Below are 14,856 nucleotides of genomic sequence, written 5' to 3' on the forward strand. Positions count from 1 at the left end.
AAATATCAACGCAAATGAATGCAGATAACGGCGAACAATCTGCTGACCCTGGAAAAGTAATAATGGATTTGGTTATGATTTTTTGATGATTTTTTCACGATTTAGTTGCGCGTGGACCACAACAAATGTAACCATAATTATTTTATTATTTTTATGTAATAAAACAAAAAATCAACCCTAATTAGCCCTAAAAAAAATAAATAAAAAAATGCCGTTTAAATTTGTAATCTCTAAGATTGGTAGCCTTGTAATTTGACAGCTACCATTTTGACAGTGTTTGACAGTTTCGAATTTTTGCTGAAAATAGCTCAGAAATAAGGTAAATTTCCAAAAATTGTGTCTTTTTTGCCAAAAACACACTCTTTAGATTAACATCTTGCGCCCCATTTGTCACAATGTCAAAACCGGGGACATCCGAAACCCAGAAACAAATCGCTCAAAAGAACTGGGAAATGGCCAATAAAGTCGAAATGGTGAACTCAGTCGACGACATTTACCGCTACGACAAAAAGCAGCAGCAAGACATCCTCGCCGCGAAGCCCTGGGAGAAAGAGTGAGTAAAAATCGGCCTTAACCTCACTTTTCTTCATTTCTAATTCCAGTCCCCACTTTTTCAAAGACATCAAAATATCGGCGTTGGCTCTTTTGAAAATGGTCATGCATGCCCGTTCGGGGGGCACCCTTGAGGTCATGGGTTTGATTTTGGGAAAAGTCGACGGGAATACGATGTTTGTTATGGATTCATTTGCGTTGCCTGTTGAGGGGACTGAGACTCGGGTCAATGCCCAAGCACAGGCTTATGAGTACATGAGTTCGTACATCGAGGCTGCGAAGCTAGTAGGCCGGCAGGAGAATGCGATTGGGTGGTACCACAGTCATCCCGGGTATGGGTGTTGGTTGTCTGGGATTGACGTAGGGACCCAGATGCTCAACCAGAATTTCCAAGAACCGTTCGTGGCCATCGTTATAGACCCCGTGCGTACGATTTCCGCCGGGAAAGTGTGTCTAGGAGCCTTCAGGACGTACCCAAAAGGCTACAAGCCAGCAAACGAGGAACCATCAGAATACCAGACTATTCCTCTAAACAAAATTGAGGACTTTGGGGTACATTGCAAACAATACTATTCGTTAGAAGTGTCGTATTTCAAGTCGTCGCTTGATAGAAGACTGCTTGATTCATTGTGGAACAAATACTGGGTCAATACTTTGAGCTCGTCCAGCTTGTTAACAAATGCTGACTACACAACTGGGCAAATTTTCGATTTATCTGAGAAATTAGAACAGTCGGAAGCGGCCATAGGCCGTGGGGGGTTCATCGTAGGCGGCACTGATCCCCACGAAAAACGAACCGAAGATAAACTGTTGAAAGCCACCAAGGATAGTTGCAAAACCACCATTGAAATTATTCACGGGTTGATGGCCCAAATGATTAAAGATAGGCTCTTTAACAGCACTTCCTTGAACACTACGAATAATTAAAGCATTTTAATCCGTCTTGTTTGTTTGAAATTAATAAATATTTATTTGTAATCGAATTGGTGTATTGTTGGTTGCCTATCTTCGAACTATGGGTGTTATTTTCCATATTTTGCAAAAAACCAACCGGATGCATTTATATTCCAGTGCAAAACATTATGCAAACAATAATTAAAACACTGTTGCGTCAACCAGTAAAATACAAATTCTCGAACAAATTTTTTTGAAAATAAAAATTGTTTACATATTGGAATGGAAGTAGAACAAAACAGATTCTTGTTACATTTATTAGAGTACAAGTGAGTTTACAATACAATTTCAAGGAGAAGCAATGCAGGACAAATATTTTCCTTAAATATTTGCTTTTAATTTTCATATGCAATTCTGTTGACAAGTGAGTCGTTACACACGTGTCAGACTAATTATTTAACTAAAATAACGGTTTTCTGACGTAAAAGGCCAGAATTGTAAAAAATATCACGTTTTGTGGAACATAAAATTGATTGATTTTTTACGGGTCCGGTGTGTCACTTGCCAAACCTGGACGACTTTCATATTTGCCAATAGATTACGATAAGCGAAATTAACAACATTGTTTTGAAAGTGTCGAAATACTTTCCTTATCGCCTTTCTTTTCTCTAGCTGTCATAAATCATCCAGTTTGAATTTAGCGCGTCGCGTCCACCAATCACACTCGCGTCCCGTGGGGTTTTTCACCCTGTCGTCTTGGCACTCCTGCGTCCGACATAACCCAATATTCTTGAGTGGTCCGTGATTTGACTGTGGTGTTGTCTTGCTGAGTTTCGTCGCATTTTGGTAACATTTCCCCAAAGTGAGTGCAAATTCGTGTGAAACTCGATCGCCCCCATCGCCAAGTGTTATGTTCAGTGTGAATCAGTGCGCGGTTTAACGACGAAACATGGCAGGAATATTCGATATTGAGTTACACGACGGGCTGCCCCAGAGCTCCGACGACGAGGATGATGCCATAGACATTGCAGAGGTGATTAAATAGCCCGAAATGAGCCCCCTTAGTGTCGTTCCTTTCCCACAGTCTGATTTCGGTGTCACACCTTGTGGCATTGTGCAACCCGAAATTCCTCTCGTTTTTACGCAAATGATTGATTTGGTTGACTCCTGAAGTCCAATTATCGAATTTTGTTTTAAATCGTTGCGAAATCTTTTCAGGATCAATACGACGAGCAGCCAGATGTTTCTGACATGGTTGAGTAAGTGTTGATAAGTTTTTGCGATAAGTTTTGTTTTCATTGATAATATTTAGCACTGCTGATACCGAGAGGGTGCAGGTGGACGAGAAGAGTGTGAACAAGGGGAAAAAGATCGGGAATGAGGATTTCCGCATACTCAGCGTTTTGGGGAAAGGGGGCTATGGCAAAGTGTTTCAAGTTATCAAAGAGACAGGCAGCGATAAGGAAAGCATTTACGCGATGAAAATCTTACACAAGGCTTCCATTGTACGAAACCAGAAAGACACTGCACACACTAAGGCTGAACGCAATATTTTAGAAGCTGTCAAGCATCCTTTTATAGTCGAATTAATATACGCCTATCAAACGAACGGGAAACTCTATTTAATACTAGAATTTTTACAAGGGGGCGAACTTTTCACCATGCTAGAGAAAGAGGGGCTCCTTTTAGAAGAAACTGCAATGTATTAAAACCACAATTGGTTAAAATACCTCAAATAATTGTCTCCTGTTCCAGTTTTTACTTATCTGAAATTTTACTCGCCATAGAACATTTGCATTTCCTGGGGATTGTTTACCGGGATTTGAAGCCGGAAAACGTCCTGTTAGATTCTAAAGGTCACGTCAAATTGACCGATTTCGGATTATGTAAGGAACATATCAGGGATGGAGTCTTGACGCATACCTTTTGCGGAACGATTGAATACATGTGAGGGGTGAAAAATCACGAAAACTATTATTTTATGTTTGATTTAGGGCTCCTGAGATTTTGACGAGAAGTGGACACGGGAAAGAAGTCGATTGGTGGTCGTTTGGGGCTTTGGCTTACGATATGTTGACGGGAGCGGTGAGTATTCAATGCGGGTGTTTATTGAATTGAACTTGAGCTTTGACGTCATTTGATTTTTTTATTATTGTCTCGGTGACAAAGAGACGCCATCAGATAGGGTTTCAATGACTTAAGTACATAGTTACAAGAAATCGATTTTAATGAAGGTTTGAAATCTTTTATGAAAGGAGAAAAGCAGTTAAATGGTAATTTTTCAATGTCATATTTGTTTGCTTAAACGGCTTAGTTTTTAATCTCTCAAGATAAGGTCGCAATGACCTTGACTTTTCCTAAATTATATCGCGCCACACTAATTAATGAAGTATGTCGAATTGTAAATATTTTTATTTGCTATTTATTTTAATTTCAATTTTATGCGTTATATGTGATCAAATTTATTAATAAAGCGAGTGTCACCGTTTGTTTTTTGTTAGTTAACGAGTCTCAGCTTGAATCGAAATTTCACATTTTTATTCAATCTATAATTTTTGCACTTCGTAAATGTGAGTAAAAGTGATTAAATAGTGGTTTTATTGATTTTATTGATGAAATATTTTATGAATATTATCGAGGTCGTAAAAATATAATTTTTAATAAAACTAAAATAAGTTCCGTGCGTATTAAGTAGATCAAAGTTATACGTTGTAAATAACTGTATTAAGTGTTTTTGACAATGAAAGGCTTTTGACCTTGTCAAACAGAAATAAGAATTACACGTCAACCTTCCATTCTAGATGGTAAAACTTGGCATAAAATAAAAAACTTACTCGAAAAATGTAATTTTTACATTTCAGAAGCAGTTGCTAAAAGTCAAAAAGTTTACAATTTTAACTTTGTTTTGGACGAAAAAATACATACAGGGCGTTCATAGACTGTTGAGAAGTAGCATCTCATAGAGAAAGTCCTAATGTGCATTACCGCTACACAGATTTCAAAAAAGTTTTCTTGAAATTTGGCGTCATAGTTGGCGGTGACAATGAGTGTGTTGTGAACGCACCACAATTTTTAATATGGCGAGATGTCAATTGTCAAATTAATAACATTCAATACGATATGGTTAGTTAACAATCAAACTTTCATGGATAGCTTTGATGCCTAATTAAAAAAAAAAAAAACATTCGTTACAAAATCTAGAGCTACAAACTTATTTTGTCAAGTTCTCTAATTCACATAATTTTTTCAAGTTTTCAATTTTTAATTTAATCAGTGGATAATTATTTTTGCATTTACTTTCAATATCTAGCAGTATTTGAATTTTTAAAAAATTATTTATACAGCAAAAAATTACCGTTTGCGGATTTAACAACACTGCATTATTTTTAGTTGTCCTGGTAACAATGTGTATTGCCCAGGAAACTGTTACTGAGGTTACAAAAATAATTAATTTTTATTGTTGATCAATTTTACAACGTTGCCACATTCAATTTTTCTTAATACGTTTTTTATCAATAACTATAGTGTACATAATTTTTTAGTAATTTTTTCCACATTTATTTAATTATATGACAATTATTAGCATTTTTTTAATGAAGTGAATTTTGGATTCATAATACATTGTATTCGGCCAATCACAAATACCAATTCAAAAATCACTGTTGCTCTGAACCAATGATATAAATAACCCGTCAACTTTTTCTTCGGGTAAGAATCGACTTGCGTGACAACTAAGAGTGTTAATTATCAAATTTAAGTCTAATTTGTTTCTTTAATATGTGAATAAAAAGCATAGTATCACATTCATAATTATAGACATTCACGTAGATGATTTGCGCCACTCGCCTTGATTTTGACATTTATTTTTTGATATTTGACATTTTTTTATATCCATTTAAGGATACTAATGATCTTGTATATGGTTTTTTATAATTATTTAGTAAAGGTACAAAAATTTTGTCAATAAAAGCCACAAATAACATTAAACAGAGTTACAATTTAGGATACAGCTTCCTTGTTTCCTCTTTTAATAGCCTATAGAAAAAAAAACTTGGAAAATTATTTTTCCAACAGAAATAAATAGTCAAAGTGCAAACTTTAAACCCTCATAACTTCGAAATTTTTATAGATATATTTTTTTAACATTTTTTTCATGTTCCTGGTATCTTACCTTATATGGCATTTTTCTCTGGAGCGCGAGTTCCCAACTTGAAAATTGGGTTTCCATAGATTTATGTATAATTTCTTTTCCAGCCTTCTGGTGCAAAATAGTAATTAAATTCTATCTTTGATAGAGCTTGTTCCAAATCTGGTGGCGAACTGACGTTGTCAAAAATGACTGAATTTTGACACTAAACATATGTTTACTATTAAAAAATATATTGTTCATAGGCGTCGTATGAAATAATATTTCAAAACCACTGTTATTCTTTAAAAAATTATAATAAGTAGGTACTCATACATATGATGAAGAATGATGAACAAATTATTAAATTGTTAACGCATTAAAAGAATTTTCAACAATGATATTCCTAACAATCCTTGTCTTCAAAATTTTTACAGAAAAAAAGTATCTTGACCAAGTGGGCGCACTCCAGGTGTCTTTTCTGTCACTGTCAGTTCGCCACCAGATATGGAATAAGCTCTAGTTACGAAGATACGCCTTTTTAAATGATATTAACTTTAATGTAACAATTTATAAAATTTTCAATTTGATTTATCTCCTATTTGTTATTTTGTTACTTGATACACTTTTATTCTGGGGTACAGAAATAAATTTCACCTTTTCAACCCGATCTGAATTTTTCTTTTTCTTAAGTGTTCACGTTGAAAACATGCAAACGCAATTAATTCGTGCAATTTTCCATCGTTTCGTTTAATTTTTTTGTGTTTTAATATAAAACATGGCGTGTTATCTATCGATGATTAATTGCGTCCTTGTTTGAATGTTATTTAGATAAGAATTGTGTAATATCTGTTACTGAATTTCAGCCACCTTTTCAAGGTGATACTCGTAAAAAGACAATAGAGAAGATTCTCAGAGGTAAATTATTCCTTCCACCTTATCTAACCCAAGACTCCAAAGATTTAATTCGCAAATTATTGAAACGTCAAGTCAGCGCCCGTTTGGGCACTGTCGACGGCGCATCGGCAATAAAAAATCATCCATTTTTCAAGAACGTCAATTGGGATGACGTTCTCGCCAAACGAATAACGCCACCAGTGCCCGAAAGCATGCTAAAAAAGAAAGAAGACGACACATCAAACTTCGATTGCAAATTCACCAAACAAACGCCTGTCGACTCGCCCGACGACTCGACATTGAGCGAGAGCGCCAACGAAGTCTTCAAGGTAATCGTCGGCGAACAAACGAGCGATTTAAAAACACACCGTTTCAGGGTTTCACCTACGTGGCGCCCTCTGTCCTCGAAGACATGTACAAAAGCAGTGTGAAAAGCCGGCCTCGACGCCAGCAAAGTCGCCTCGAGACGCGCACGCCCTCTCACATCGTCGACCACAACTACGTCAACAATCACGGCGAGCAATTTCGGGTAGCTAATACGTATTTGAATAATCACGTGGCCGCCGGTCCCGCCCGTTTCGAACCGTACAACCAATTGGATAACCACATCCGGGGGATTCCCATGAACGTGAATAATCACGTGATTGCTGGCCCCGCCCCTCGGGTGGTTAATCATTTCGTGCCGTTTAACCCATTGGATAATCACGGTGCGGTGATGGGGGGGCCGTCGGCCGTCATGGATACGAGTTCGGTTAGGTTAGATAATTATACGGGGGCGGGGAGGCCGCCCCCGCCGTTTCAAGTCCGAAATGCGAATAACGACGACATGATGTTTATCGATCGCAGGCTTTCGATGATGGACGTCAGTCATGATCTACCTCCTGTATAGTGTGGCATTTTTTTTATTTCAAACGCAATGTTTAGTTCAATTTTGTTTATATAATTTATTTGTTGTGGTTACCAATAGTTTAATCGAGAGGAAAAATGGACGTTGAGTGATTTTAACTTAGAGAATTATAGTTAGAACAATTTTTTTCTTTTTCGTTACCATAATTTAACCTTGCCGCGGAACATTATGATGATTCACAAGATTTTTATTTCTTCATGGAGAGATGTCGTAGGTTAAGGTTCGTTGTTTAATGGAGTAGATATTTTGAAAATGAATCAAGTGCACTCTGAACGCACTTTAGAGTTGTAAAAATTAATTCTTGTCGAGTTCTTGGAAGATAGTTTTGGTGTGGTTAAACGGTTGTGCTCTCCAAACCGGCCATAACTGGCACTAATGTAACTATATCGCGTTTGATAACAATTTCTCCTTTAAGCTTTGTATTGTTTTTTATGATATTTAAACATATTAGGTAGTGGTGGGGCTTCAAATTACTTAGTTAAATTTTTTTGAACAAAAAATAAAACTATTATATGACAAGGTGCTTTTATTTTAACTTTCTTTCACGTAATTTACGGGTTGTTTTTTAAGTGTAGGTAACTCACCTTGCACTCTAAACTTTCAAATTTGTGTTCGAAGACGATATTATGAAACCCCTTGTGAGGTGAAAAAATGTGTTCATTATAAGATAAATTTACACCAATATAGACTTTTTTATACATAAGTGTAACGTTATAATTGAAACAAAAAGTGTTTAGACTCAAACTGGTCATAATTTGTGCATTACGAGATGCAAGGTTGGTTATTGTATAGATGATGTCTAAAGATTGTAGTATAATTCTAGTTAAGTGGAATATGTTATTCATATTAATCTTTTATATACATATTTATCTTCATACTTAAATAATTTATATTTTACGATATTTATATTTTGGTCTTGACCCATTCAAAATGGGCGATATTGTTTCAAGTTGGGTCGATCTTCATTTCCCCGAGGAGCTCAATTTTTGATTTTATTTATCAAAAGATATGTTTGTAACAAAACCATACTAATAAAGTGTATAAATAAAAAATTGTTTGATTTAAAAAGCCCGCCATACCGGGGTCAAGTCGGTATCATCGCCAGAAACCACCTGACCCACAAAATGTCAAAATCCTAACCTAACCCAAAAATCACGCAATAACACCACAAAACCGCATTAAAGACGTAAAAAATGACAAAACTGGCGTGATATAATGTCAAAACTATTATTTCAAATCAAATTATGCAACCCGAAAGTGTTAGGTAAATCATATAGCCCCACTTTGCTCCTCAAGGTGAGTCTCGCGTCCCCCAGGCCCCCAATAACTCGATTTTGTAGAAACATGTCTACTTCACGTTACCTGCAGCCACTTATGTGAATAAATCCGACCGGAAGGCGACCACAGTCGCCCTCACTGAAGACGTAACCAAAGCATTTCCCGAAAAACCTTCGATAGTTCCAGCATGGCGCCCCACGCCCTCCACCGACCGCACAAACATCATCCAACAATACCTCAAACTATCCAAAATCCGCCTAACTAGTACGCTTAAAATCATAAAGTGTTACATAACTGAGTCCGTTTTTCAGCCCTCGTTGTGGTCACCTCCATGGCGGGCTACGCCGTGGCCCCTGCGCCGTTTGAATGGGGGCCCTTCGCGCTGTGCATAGCCGGGACAGGGCTATTATCAGCCGCGGCCAACGCCGTTAATCAGTTTCATGAAGTCCCGTTCGACGCTCAGATGAACAGGACCAAACAGCGGGTTTTGGTCTGTGGCCGGCTTACGTAATTAATTAAATCGGGGAAAATTAGCGTAATTAAGTGGTAATTAATCGTAGGCCGCTTCATTCAATTTTGTTTGCCGCAACTGCAAGTTTGAGTGGGTTAGCCATTTTGAATTTTGGGGTTAACGGCCTTACTGCCAGTCTAGGGCTCGCCAACTTCATCCTCTACACCTCCATTTACACCCCCATGAAGCGGATAAGCATTTTGAACACGTGGGTGGGATCAATCGGTACTTATTCACCCCTATTCTGAAAAAAAAAACCACTCGATTCAAACTGACACAAGTGGCAACACTGGCTAGACATTTAGTTATTTCAGGGCCGCCACCTGAAATAATTTTTTGTTTTTGATCATTTTAATTATTGGAATTGCACGAAAACGTCGAAATTCGATTATAAATTATCAGATTTAATAATTCAGAATCGTGGGAATCTATTCTATTTTATATTTTTTTATTATTTGTTTAAGTAGATGCAGCGTTGCCAGTTGTCAGTTTTTGGGCCCTTTTTTAGTGATTTTTTTCTAGTTGGTGCAATTCCCCCGTTGATGGGTTGGGCCGCCTGTGCCAATTCGCTGGGTCCTGGTGCATGGCTGATGGCGGCCCTTTTGTACAGTTGGCAGTTCCCGCATTTCAACGCTTTGTCCTGGAATTTGCGCCCGGATTATTCCAGGGCCGGTTACAGGATGATGGCGGTCACAAATCCGGGTTTGTGTCGACGCGTGGCCCTTAGACATACCATTGCTCTTGAGGCCATGACGATAGCAGCGCCATTTTTAGACGTTACCAATTGGTGGTTCGTTTTAGAAGCTTCACCGTTGAATTTGTATTTTATTTATTTAGGTAAATGGCAGAAGCGGTGTTGCCAGTTAATTGAATTGAAATGTTTCAGCTTATAATTTTTACAAAGATTCGTCCAGTCAGACCTCCCGGAAGTTGTTCCGGTTTTCGTTGATACACTTGCCGTTGTTGATGATTTTATTCCTGGTAAATAAAAAGAAGTGGTTTGTTTTCGACGAAGAGCCCCAATCTAGTGTAAAAAACGTAGTAGCTGTTACTTAATTAAAAAATAAATAAATTATTTTGAAAGTATTGTTTTGTTTGACTGGGGATTACCCCGATTACCTGAAAAAACACTGATGCGATTACCCCGCCTCTAGGCCAATAAAACATGGCATTCTAAGGACTCCGCCCCTCGGTGATGGGAGGGAGGGATATCCTTGACGATACAAGCCATTCGTAATGTCAGGTCTCATCTGTAAAGAGGCTTTGATGTGCTTTGAAGGTTTTACGGCGAATAAGTTTCGACGTTTGGACTATTGTGTCAATTATGATGCGAAGAACGAGACGGCAATTTTTTTTCAAAGGGGTTGTACAATTAGTTGAGAAAGATAAGGAGGGTTGGGGTAAATAAAGAGTCGATTGATTAAAAGTGAATTTGTGTCGAATCTGCATTGTTTTTCTACGAAGGCTCTTGTTGGAAGTATTTAGGTTTTACGCTAAAATCAATACGCGGAGCTATCGGATTGATTACGAACTGTTTTAAATAGTTAAACAGACTGGGGTTTCGTATTGTATTCGCAACAAGACCGGAGCTTAGGTCTTTATTAATCCTTTCCCACTCTAAATTAGTCATTTGCAATAAAAAAATCACCGAAAATTAAATAAAAGTAGATAATATAACCGTTTTTTTTTTAATTTGGCGTCAAAGCTATCCATGAAAGTTTGATTGTTAACACACACTCATAGTCACCGCCAACCATAACACCAAATTTAAATAAACACCCGTTACGTTTTTATTTTTTTATTTTTATTCTTGAAAGGTGAAATAAAGCAAATACAAAAAATGTGTTTTTAAATTATTTTAACAATGGTCTGCACTCGGAAAGCAACGACCGATTGAAGACCGCTGAAGTAAAGACGAATTATTGTAAAATTCCATCAGTTTCTATCTATCTATTAAAATTGTCTCATTTTGATTTAAAAAAAAACAATTTTTAACAATTTACTTACAAAGACAATTTTATTTTTTTCTTAAAAAAAACGTATAGCCATAATTGGCATAATTCACATATTAATTTTCAATTTTTTAGTTTTTTAACTGAAAAATTAAAATCTCGAGTACCTAAATGTTCAAACTAAGTGCCTTATTTCAATAAGTTTAAATTAAAAAAGTAAATTGTGTAGCTTTTTTGTTAAAAAAAAATAAGAGGATGCAGTGGGTTAAAAAATTGTAAAAAATATCGGTAAAGCACAAAAGTCGTTCAGATTGCCCGTCGATTAGATATAAGTTTGGATGCGCCCTTTGTGAAGTTTGATTAAATCACACGGTGTAAACACAGAGAAATAAAATACAGAGCAGAAAAATAACATTTTTGATGTCTATGTTAGGTATAAGAATTTCATTTATTAGAATCTATAAAATACTGCAACTTCTCAAATGCATTACAAAAGTTTTTCCGATATTTTTAGTTATTGATGGTCAAAGAGGCCAGTGACTTTGGAATTAAGTTGACAATTTCTTCAATGTTATTAACTTAATTTTAAAGTCACAGCATACTTTGATCAAAAATGTGGGTAGGTATACATACCTACCTAGGCACGTATTCAAAAACTACTTATACCTAATTTCAATTTTTCGAAATTGCTTTTTGTTTTTTTAGCATTTATTCAAATGTGTCTTTATTGTTAATTGTTTTTTGTTTCAATTTTTCGAAATTGCTTTTTGTTTTTTTAGCATTTATTCAAATGTGTTTTTATTGTTAATTGTTTGTTTTTAGTTTAGAACTAGTATTCATGTATAGATATCTAAAAAATATCAAAAAAGGTCCTGTTTTGTTAGGCAAAAAGTAAATAAAACGTAATTTTTTATTTTGATTCTTTTATTTTTTAACTTGTCATTATTATTTGAGGTTTACTCGTTTCTTGTGAAAGTATTTTTTATGATACTCTATTTTTTTTTAAAAACCTAAAAACACATTAGACAAAATAAACTCTTAAAAACCAACCTTAATTTTATTTTTGATAGGAAGACGTATTAATGATAATAATAATAAGAACAATAGGTAATACTGTCTTTGCTTACAAAAAAAAATGTTTTACTAATTACTTTTTAATAATTGTTGAAATTTCTGAAATTACAACTTCAAAATATCATGAGTTTTCCGTTATTTACAACAAGATTATAACGATGGTATAGTTAAGATTGGTACACTCTGTTTAATTGAAAAGTGTTGTTTTGTGAAAAAACGTACCTATTGCTAGGAGGTATGTAAATGATAGGATTTTGAACATAATTTGTAGCAGAAAAAATAATGTATTCATGTAGGTACCTACTCTTTTTTATCATGTAATTCAAGTGTTTTACTCCGCTAAATTAAAAAAAGAAATAAATAATTTATGATAGGTAAATTAAATTAGCCTTATTGTAGGTATCTCTGAAACAAATATCAATTCAATTTAATAAACCATTTTAAAATATAAGCTATGCAATAGTAAATTAAACAACAAGTGTTACAATGCACCAGTATCACAATGAGAGGTTATAATACGTGTTTTTTCTACTATTTCTTCTATTGAGCGCTTTTTCAATTGAATTTATTATTAGATTAAACGGTTAGAATTGATAACATTTGACGTATGCGGTAAACAATCTGTTGAAAATAGACCAAATTACTTTAATTTGGATGAAATATACCTACAGTCAAATTGAAAAAAAGTGGTCGTCAATGTCACATATTGACAAAAATTGATTCCTGTGTAACTGAACGTAATTAAATTTACATAAATAAATTGCTTGGCATCATGAAGTTTGTCATCAAATCAATTTTGTTGTCAAAATGAAAATTATTTATTATTTATTAATTTTTGAAATGATTTTGACGACTACTTTTTTTGAATTTGACTGTAGGTATGTTGATCTACAACAATTTATCAAAGGACAGAGGACAGTATGCACTGTTATGCAGTCAATGGTGGCAAAAGTACCTATTGCAAAAAATGTTGCCAAAAACAATGTTTCAAAGTTGCATTTTGTGTAACTTTGTGCTTTGTTACATAAAATGTTCGTTGTCACACCGAAAATATACACTTAAAATTTAGAAACTTGAAATTTTCTGTTTTCCCCAAGAGGCCGCGACCTTAAACAAATGTACTACAACTAAGTAATTCCAAAAAAAAAATCCCCGTAATTGCAGTAATCTCTATAATTCCAAATTATTTCCTGAAATTCTAAATTCATTCTGATATTTCTAAGAAATTGAACGTCATTATGAAAAGAAGTTATTTCCAATAATTCCTAAAAGTATTAGTAATTTTAGAAAAATTCTAATAATTTCCAAAAAAATTCACCCAAATTATAGTAATTCCATTATTTTCAGGTTAATTTCTGTAATTCTAAAATAATTTCTCTAATTCCAAATTAATTCCGACAGTTGTGAGAAATTCAACGTAACATTAAAAAAAACAAAAAGCTCCGATGATTTTCAAAAGAATTTCAGGTATTCTAGAAAAATTCCAGTAATTACAAATAATTCCAAGCAATTTCGATTAAATTCTGAAAATTTATACAACTAATTCCAGAGTTTTCCAGTCAGCTTATAATTGGTATGATTATTTTTTTGGACTTCCTATTTTTTCCATATTTGAACATTTTTGATTTCTAACCACTCTGTGTAGAGTTAAAATTCAAAACTGAAAATTTCCTATTTTTTATGTTTTCCCACTCATCAACTTTTATTGTTTTTATTCTACTATTAATTTTTTTGGACTTCCTATTGCAATTTTTTCTCCATATTTATACCTGTGATTGTGCTACTTATCCCGTCATAAAAATCCTAATCTATTGTAAAAACTGGTCGGTCTTAATCCTAATATTCATAATCTGCGTCCCCCCAATCCTCCCATTGTCCCTCATTTTCCCCGTCCCATCTCGCATCCGTTAAAACTTACCACGTCGTAAATAAAACGCTTTTCTCATCATCTCCCATATCCCTGCCTCCCTAATCCGTCCCTTCAGTAATGAGTAAATACGCCCCGATTACTAATAAACACGTCTGCGGCCCTTTCTCGCCGTTGACAGCTCAATTCGTATCATTCAGCGCAGAGCCCTCGCCGGCCCCTCTCGGGGGCCACTCATTGGAGCGGCACGTACCAATCGAATCGTTCGGGGCGTTCCTCGCCGTCGTCGACTTGTTCGCCACTCTTTTGGGCATCCACCAGTGATGGTCTGTCTCAGGCAGCGACCATAAGCGAAAAACTGGCGGAGGTCAAACGCGAGAGTGAGCCGGAGTGGTGCGACGCCGCCGCCGCCACCGCCGCCGATTTCCACGACGACGACGACTTCAGAATGGTGGAGGCGGCGCCCAGACATCACCAGCTGTTGGGGAACGTCTTCGGAGAGGGCTTCAAGCCGGTGTTTAAGAGGGGCGCGACGCCGACGACGGCCAGTTCGCTCTTCACCATTGACAGCATCTTGGCGCCGAGGCCCAAGCCGAGCAGTCCGCAGAGGCCGGTGCTGCAGCATCCGGGGCTGCATTTGGGGCACATCGCCGCCGCGGGCGGGTTTGGCGCCTCCTCGGCAGATTTCCTAGGTGAGATATCAAGTCGGAAAAATTTTCTCATGTCTTTTAATTCGTTTTTTCGAGATATTAACCAGACAAAAAAATATTTTTTATCAAAAAAATCATCTAAATAAAC

General features: G+C 36.0%; 4 protein-coding genes across 4 annotated transcripts in view; all 4 read left to right on the forward strand.

Moving 5' to 3' along the window:
• The first annotated feature begins 246 nt into the window (after nucleotides 1–246).
• Nucleotides 247–1,535, forward strand: LOC123008941 (COP9 signalosome complex subunit 5). Its single transcript, XM_044405017.1, has 3 exons — nucleotides 247–319; nucleotides 368–553; nucleotides 603–1,535. Exons 2-3 carry the CDS (start codon nucleotides 396–398, stop codon nucleotides 1,477–1,479), a joined length of 1,035 nt encoding a protein of 344 aa, XP_044260952.1. The 5' UTR covers nucleotides 247–319; nucleotides 368–395; the 3' UTR covers nucleotides 1,480–1,535.
• Nucleotides 1,536–2,164: 629 nt separating this feature from the next.
• On the forward strand, nucleotides 2,165–7,895 carry LOC123008926 (ribosomal protein S6 kinase beta-2-like). Its single transcript, XM_044404993.1, has 7 exons — nucleotides 2,165–2,479; nucleotides 2,665–2,705; nucleotides 2,759–3,148; nucleotides 3,202–3,393; nucleotides 3,441–3,531; nucleotides 6,439–6,798; nucleotides 6,846–7,895. The coding sequence occupies exons 1-7, from the start codon at nucleotides 2,396–2,398 to the stop codon at nucleotides 7,356–7,358; spliced, it is 1,671 nt and encodes a 556-aa protein (XP_044260928.1). The 5' UTR covers nucleotides 2,165–2,395; the 3' UTR covers nucleotides 7,359–7,895.
• Nucleotides 7,896–8,482: 587 nt separating this feature from the next.
• On the forward strand, nucleotides 8,483–10,251 carry LOC123008932 (protoheme IX farnesyltransferase, mitochondrial). Its single transcript, XM_044405004.1, has 6 exons — nucleotides 8,483–8,672; nucleotides 8,717–8,918; nucleotides 8,966–9,161; nucleotides 9,215–9,390; nucleotides 9,688–10,002; nucleotides 10,052–10,251. The coding sequence occupies exons 1-6, from the start codon at nucleotides 8,592–8,594 to the stop codon at nucleotides 10,219–10,221; spliced, it is 1,140 nt and encodes a 379-aa protein (XP_044260939.1). The 5' UTR covers nucleotides 8,483–8,591; the 3' UTR covers nucleotides 10,222–10,251.
• Nucleotides 10,252–14,178: 3,927 nt separating this feature from the next.
• The window catches only part of LOC123015454 (homeobox protein goosecoid-like), a 31,032-nt gene continuing 30,354 nt past the window's right edge, over nucleotides 14,179–14,856 (forward strand). Inside the window, 3 exon segments of the mRNA XM_044415186.1 lie at nucleotides 14,179–14,261; nucleotides 14,263–14,355; nucleotides 14,410–14,750. Coding sequence (XP_044271121.1) covers nucleotides 14,179–14,261; nucleotides 14,263–14,355; nucleotides 14,410–14,750 — 517 coding nt within the window.

Source organism: Tribolium madens, unplaced genomic scaffold (genome assembly GCF_015345945.1).
Source record: "Tribolium madens isolate multiple individuals breed KSU strain unplaced genomic scaffold, Tmad_KSU_1.1 Scaffold_19;HRSCAF=116;Tcas5.2_LG9, whole genome shotgun sequence".
NCBI classification, from domain to species: Eukaryota; Metazoa; Arthropoda; class Insecta; order Coleoptera; family Tenebrionidae; genus Tribolium; species Tribolium madens.

Excerpts from the sequence above, each read along its gene's own strand:
- LOC123008941 (XM_044405017.1), top strand. The coding sequence starts at position 396 with ATGTCAAAACCGGGGACATCCGAAACCCAGAAACAAATCGCTCAAAAG. Across the intron at positions 554-602 it reads GCGAAGCCCTGGGAGAAAGA|TCCCCACTTTTTCAAAGACA; the intron begins GTGAGTAAAAAT and ends TTCTAATTCCAG.
- LOC123008926 (XM_044404993.1), top strand. The coding sequence starts at position 2,396 with ATGGCAGGAATATTCGATATTGAGTTACACGACGGGCTGCCCCAGAGC. Across the intron at positions 3,149-3,201 it reads CTTTTAGAAGAAACTGCAAT|TTTTTACTTATCTGAAATTT; the intron begins GTATTAAAACCA and ends CTCCTGTTCCAG. Across the intron at positions 6,799-6,845 it reads GCGCCAACGAAGTCTTCAAG|GGTTTCACCTACGTGGCGCC; the intron begins GTAATCGTCGGC and ends ACACCGTTTCAG.
- LOC123008932 (XM_044405004.1), top strand. The coding sequence starts at position 8,592 with ATGTCAAAACTATTATTTCAAATCAAATTATGCAACCCGAAAGTGTTA. Across the intron at positions 8,919-8,965 it reads ATCCAAAATCCGCCTAACTA|CCCTCGTTGTGGTCACCTCC; the intron begins GTACGCTTAAAA and ends TCCGTTTTTCAG. Across the intron at positions 9,162-9,214 it reads TTGGTCTGTGGCCGGCTTAC|GCCGCTTCATTCAATTTTGT; the intron begins GTAATTAATTAA and ends AATTAATCGTAG.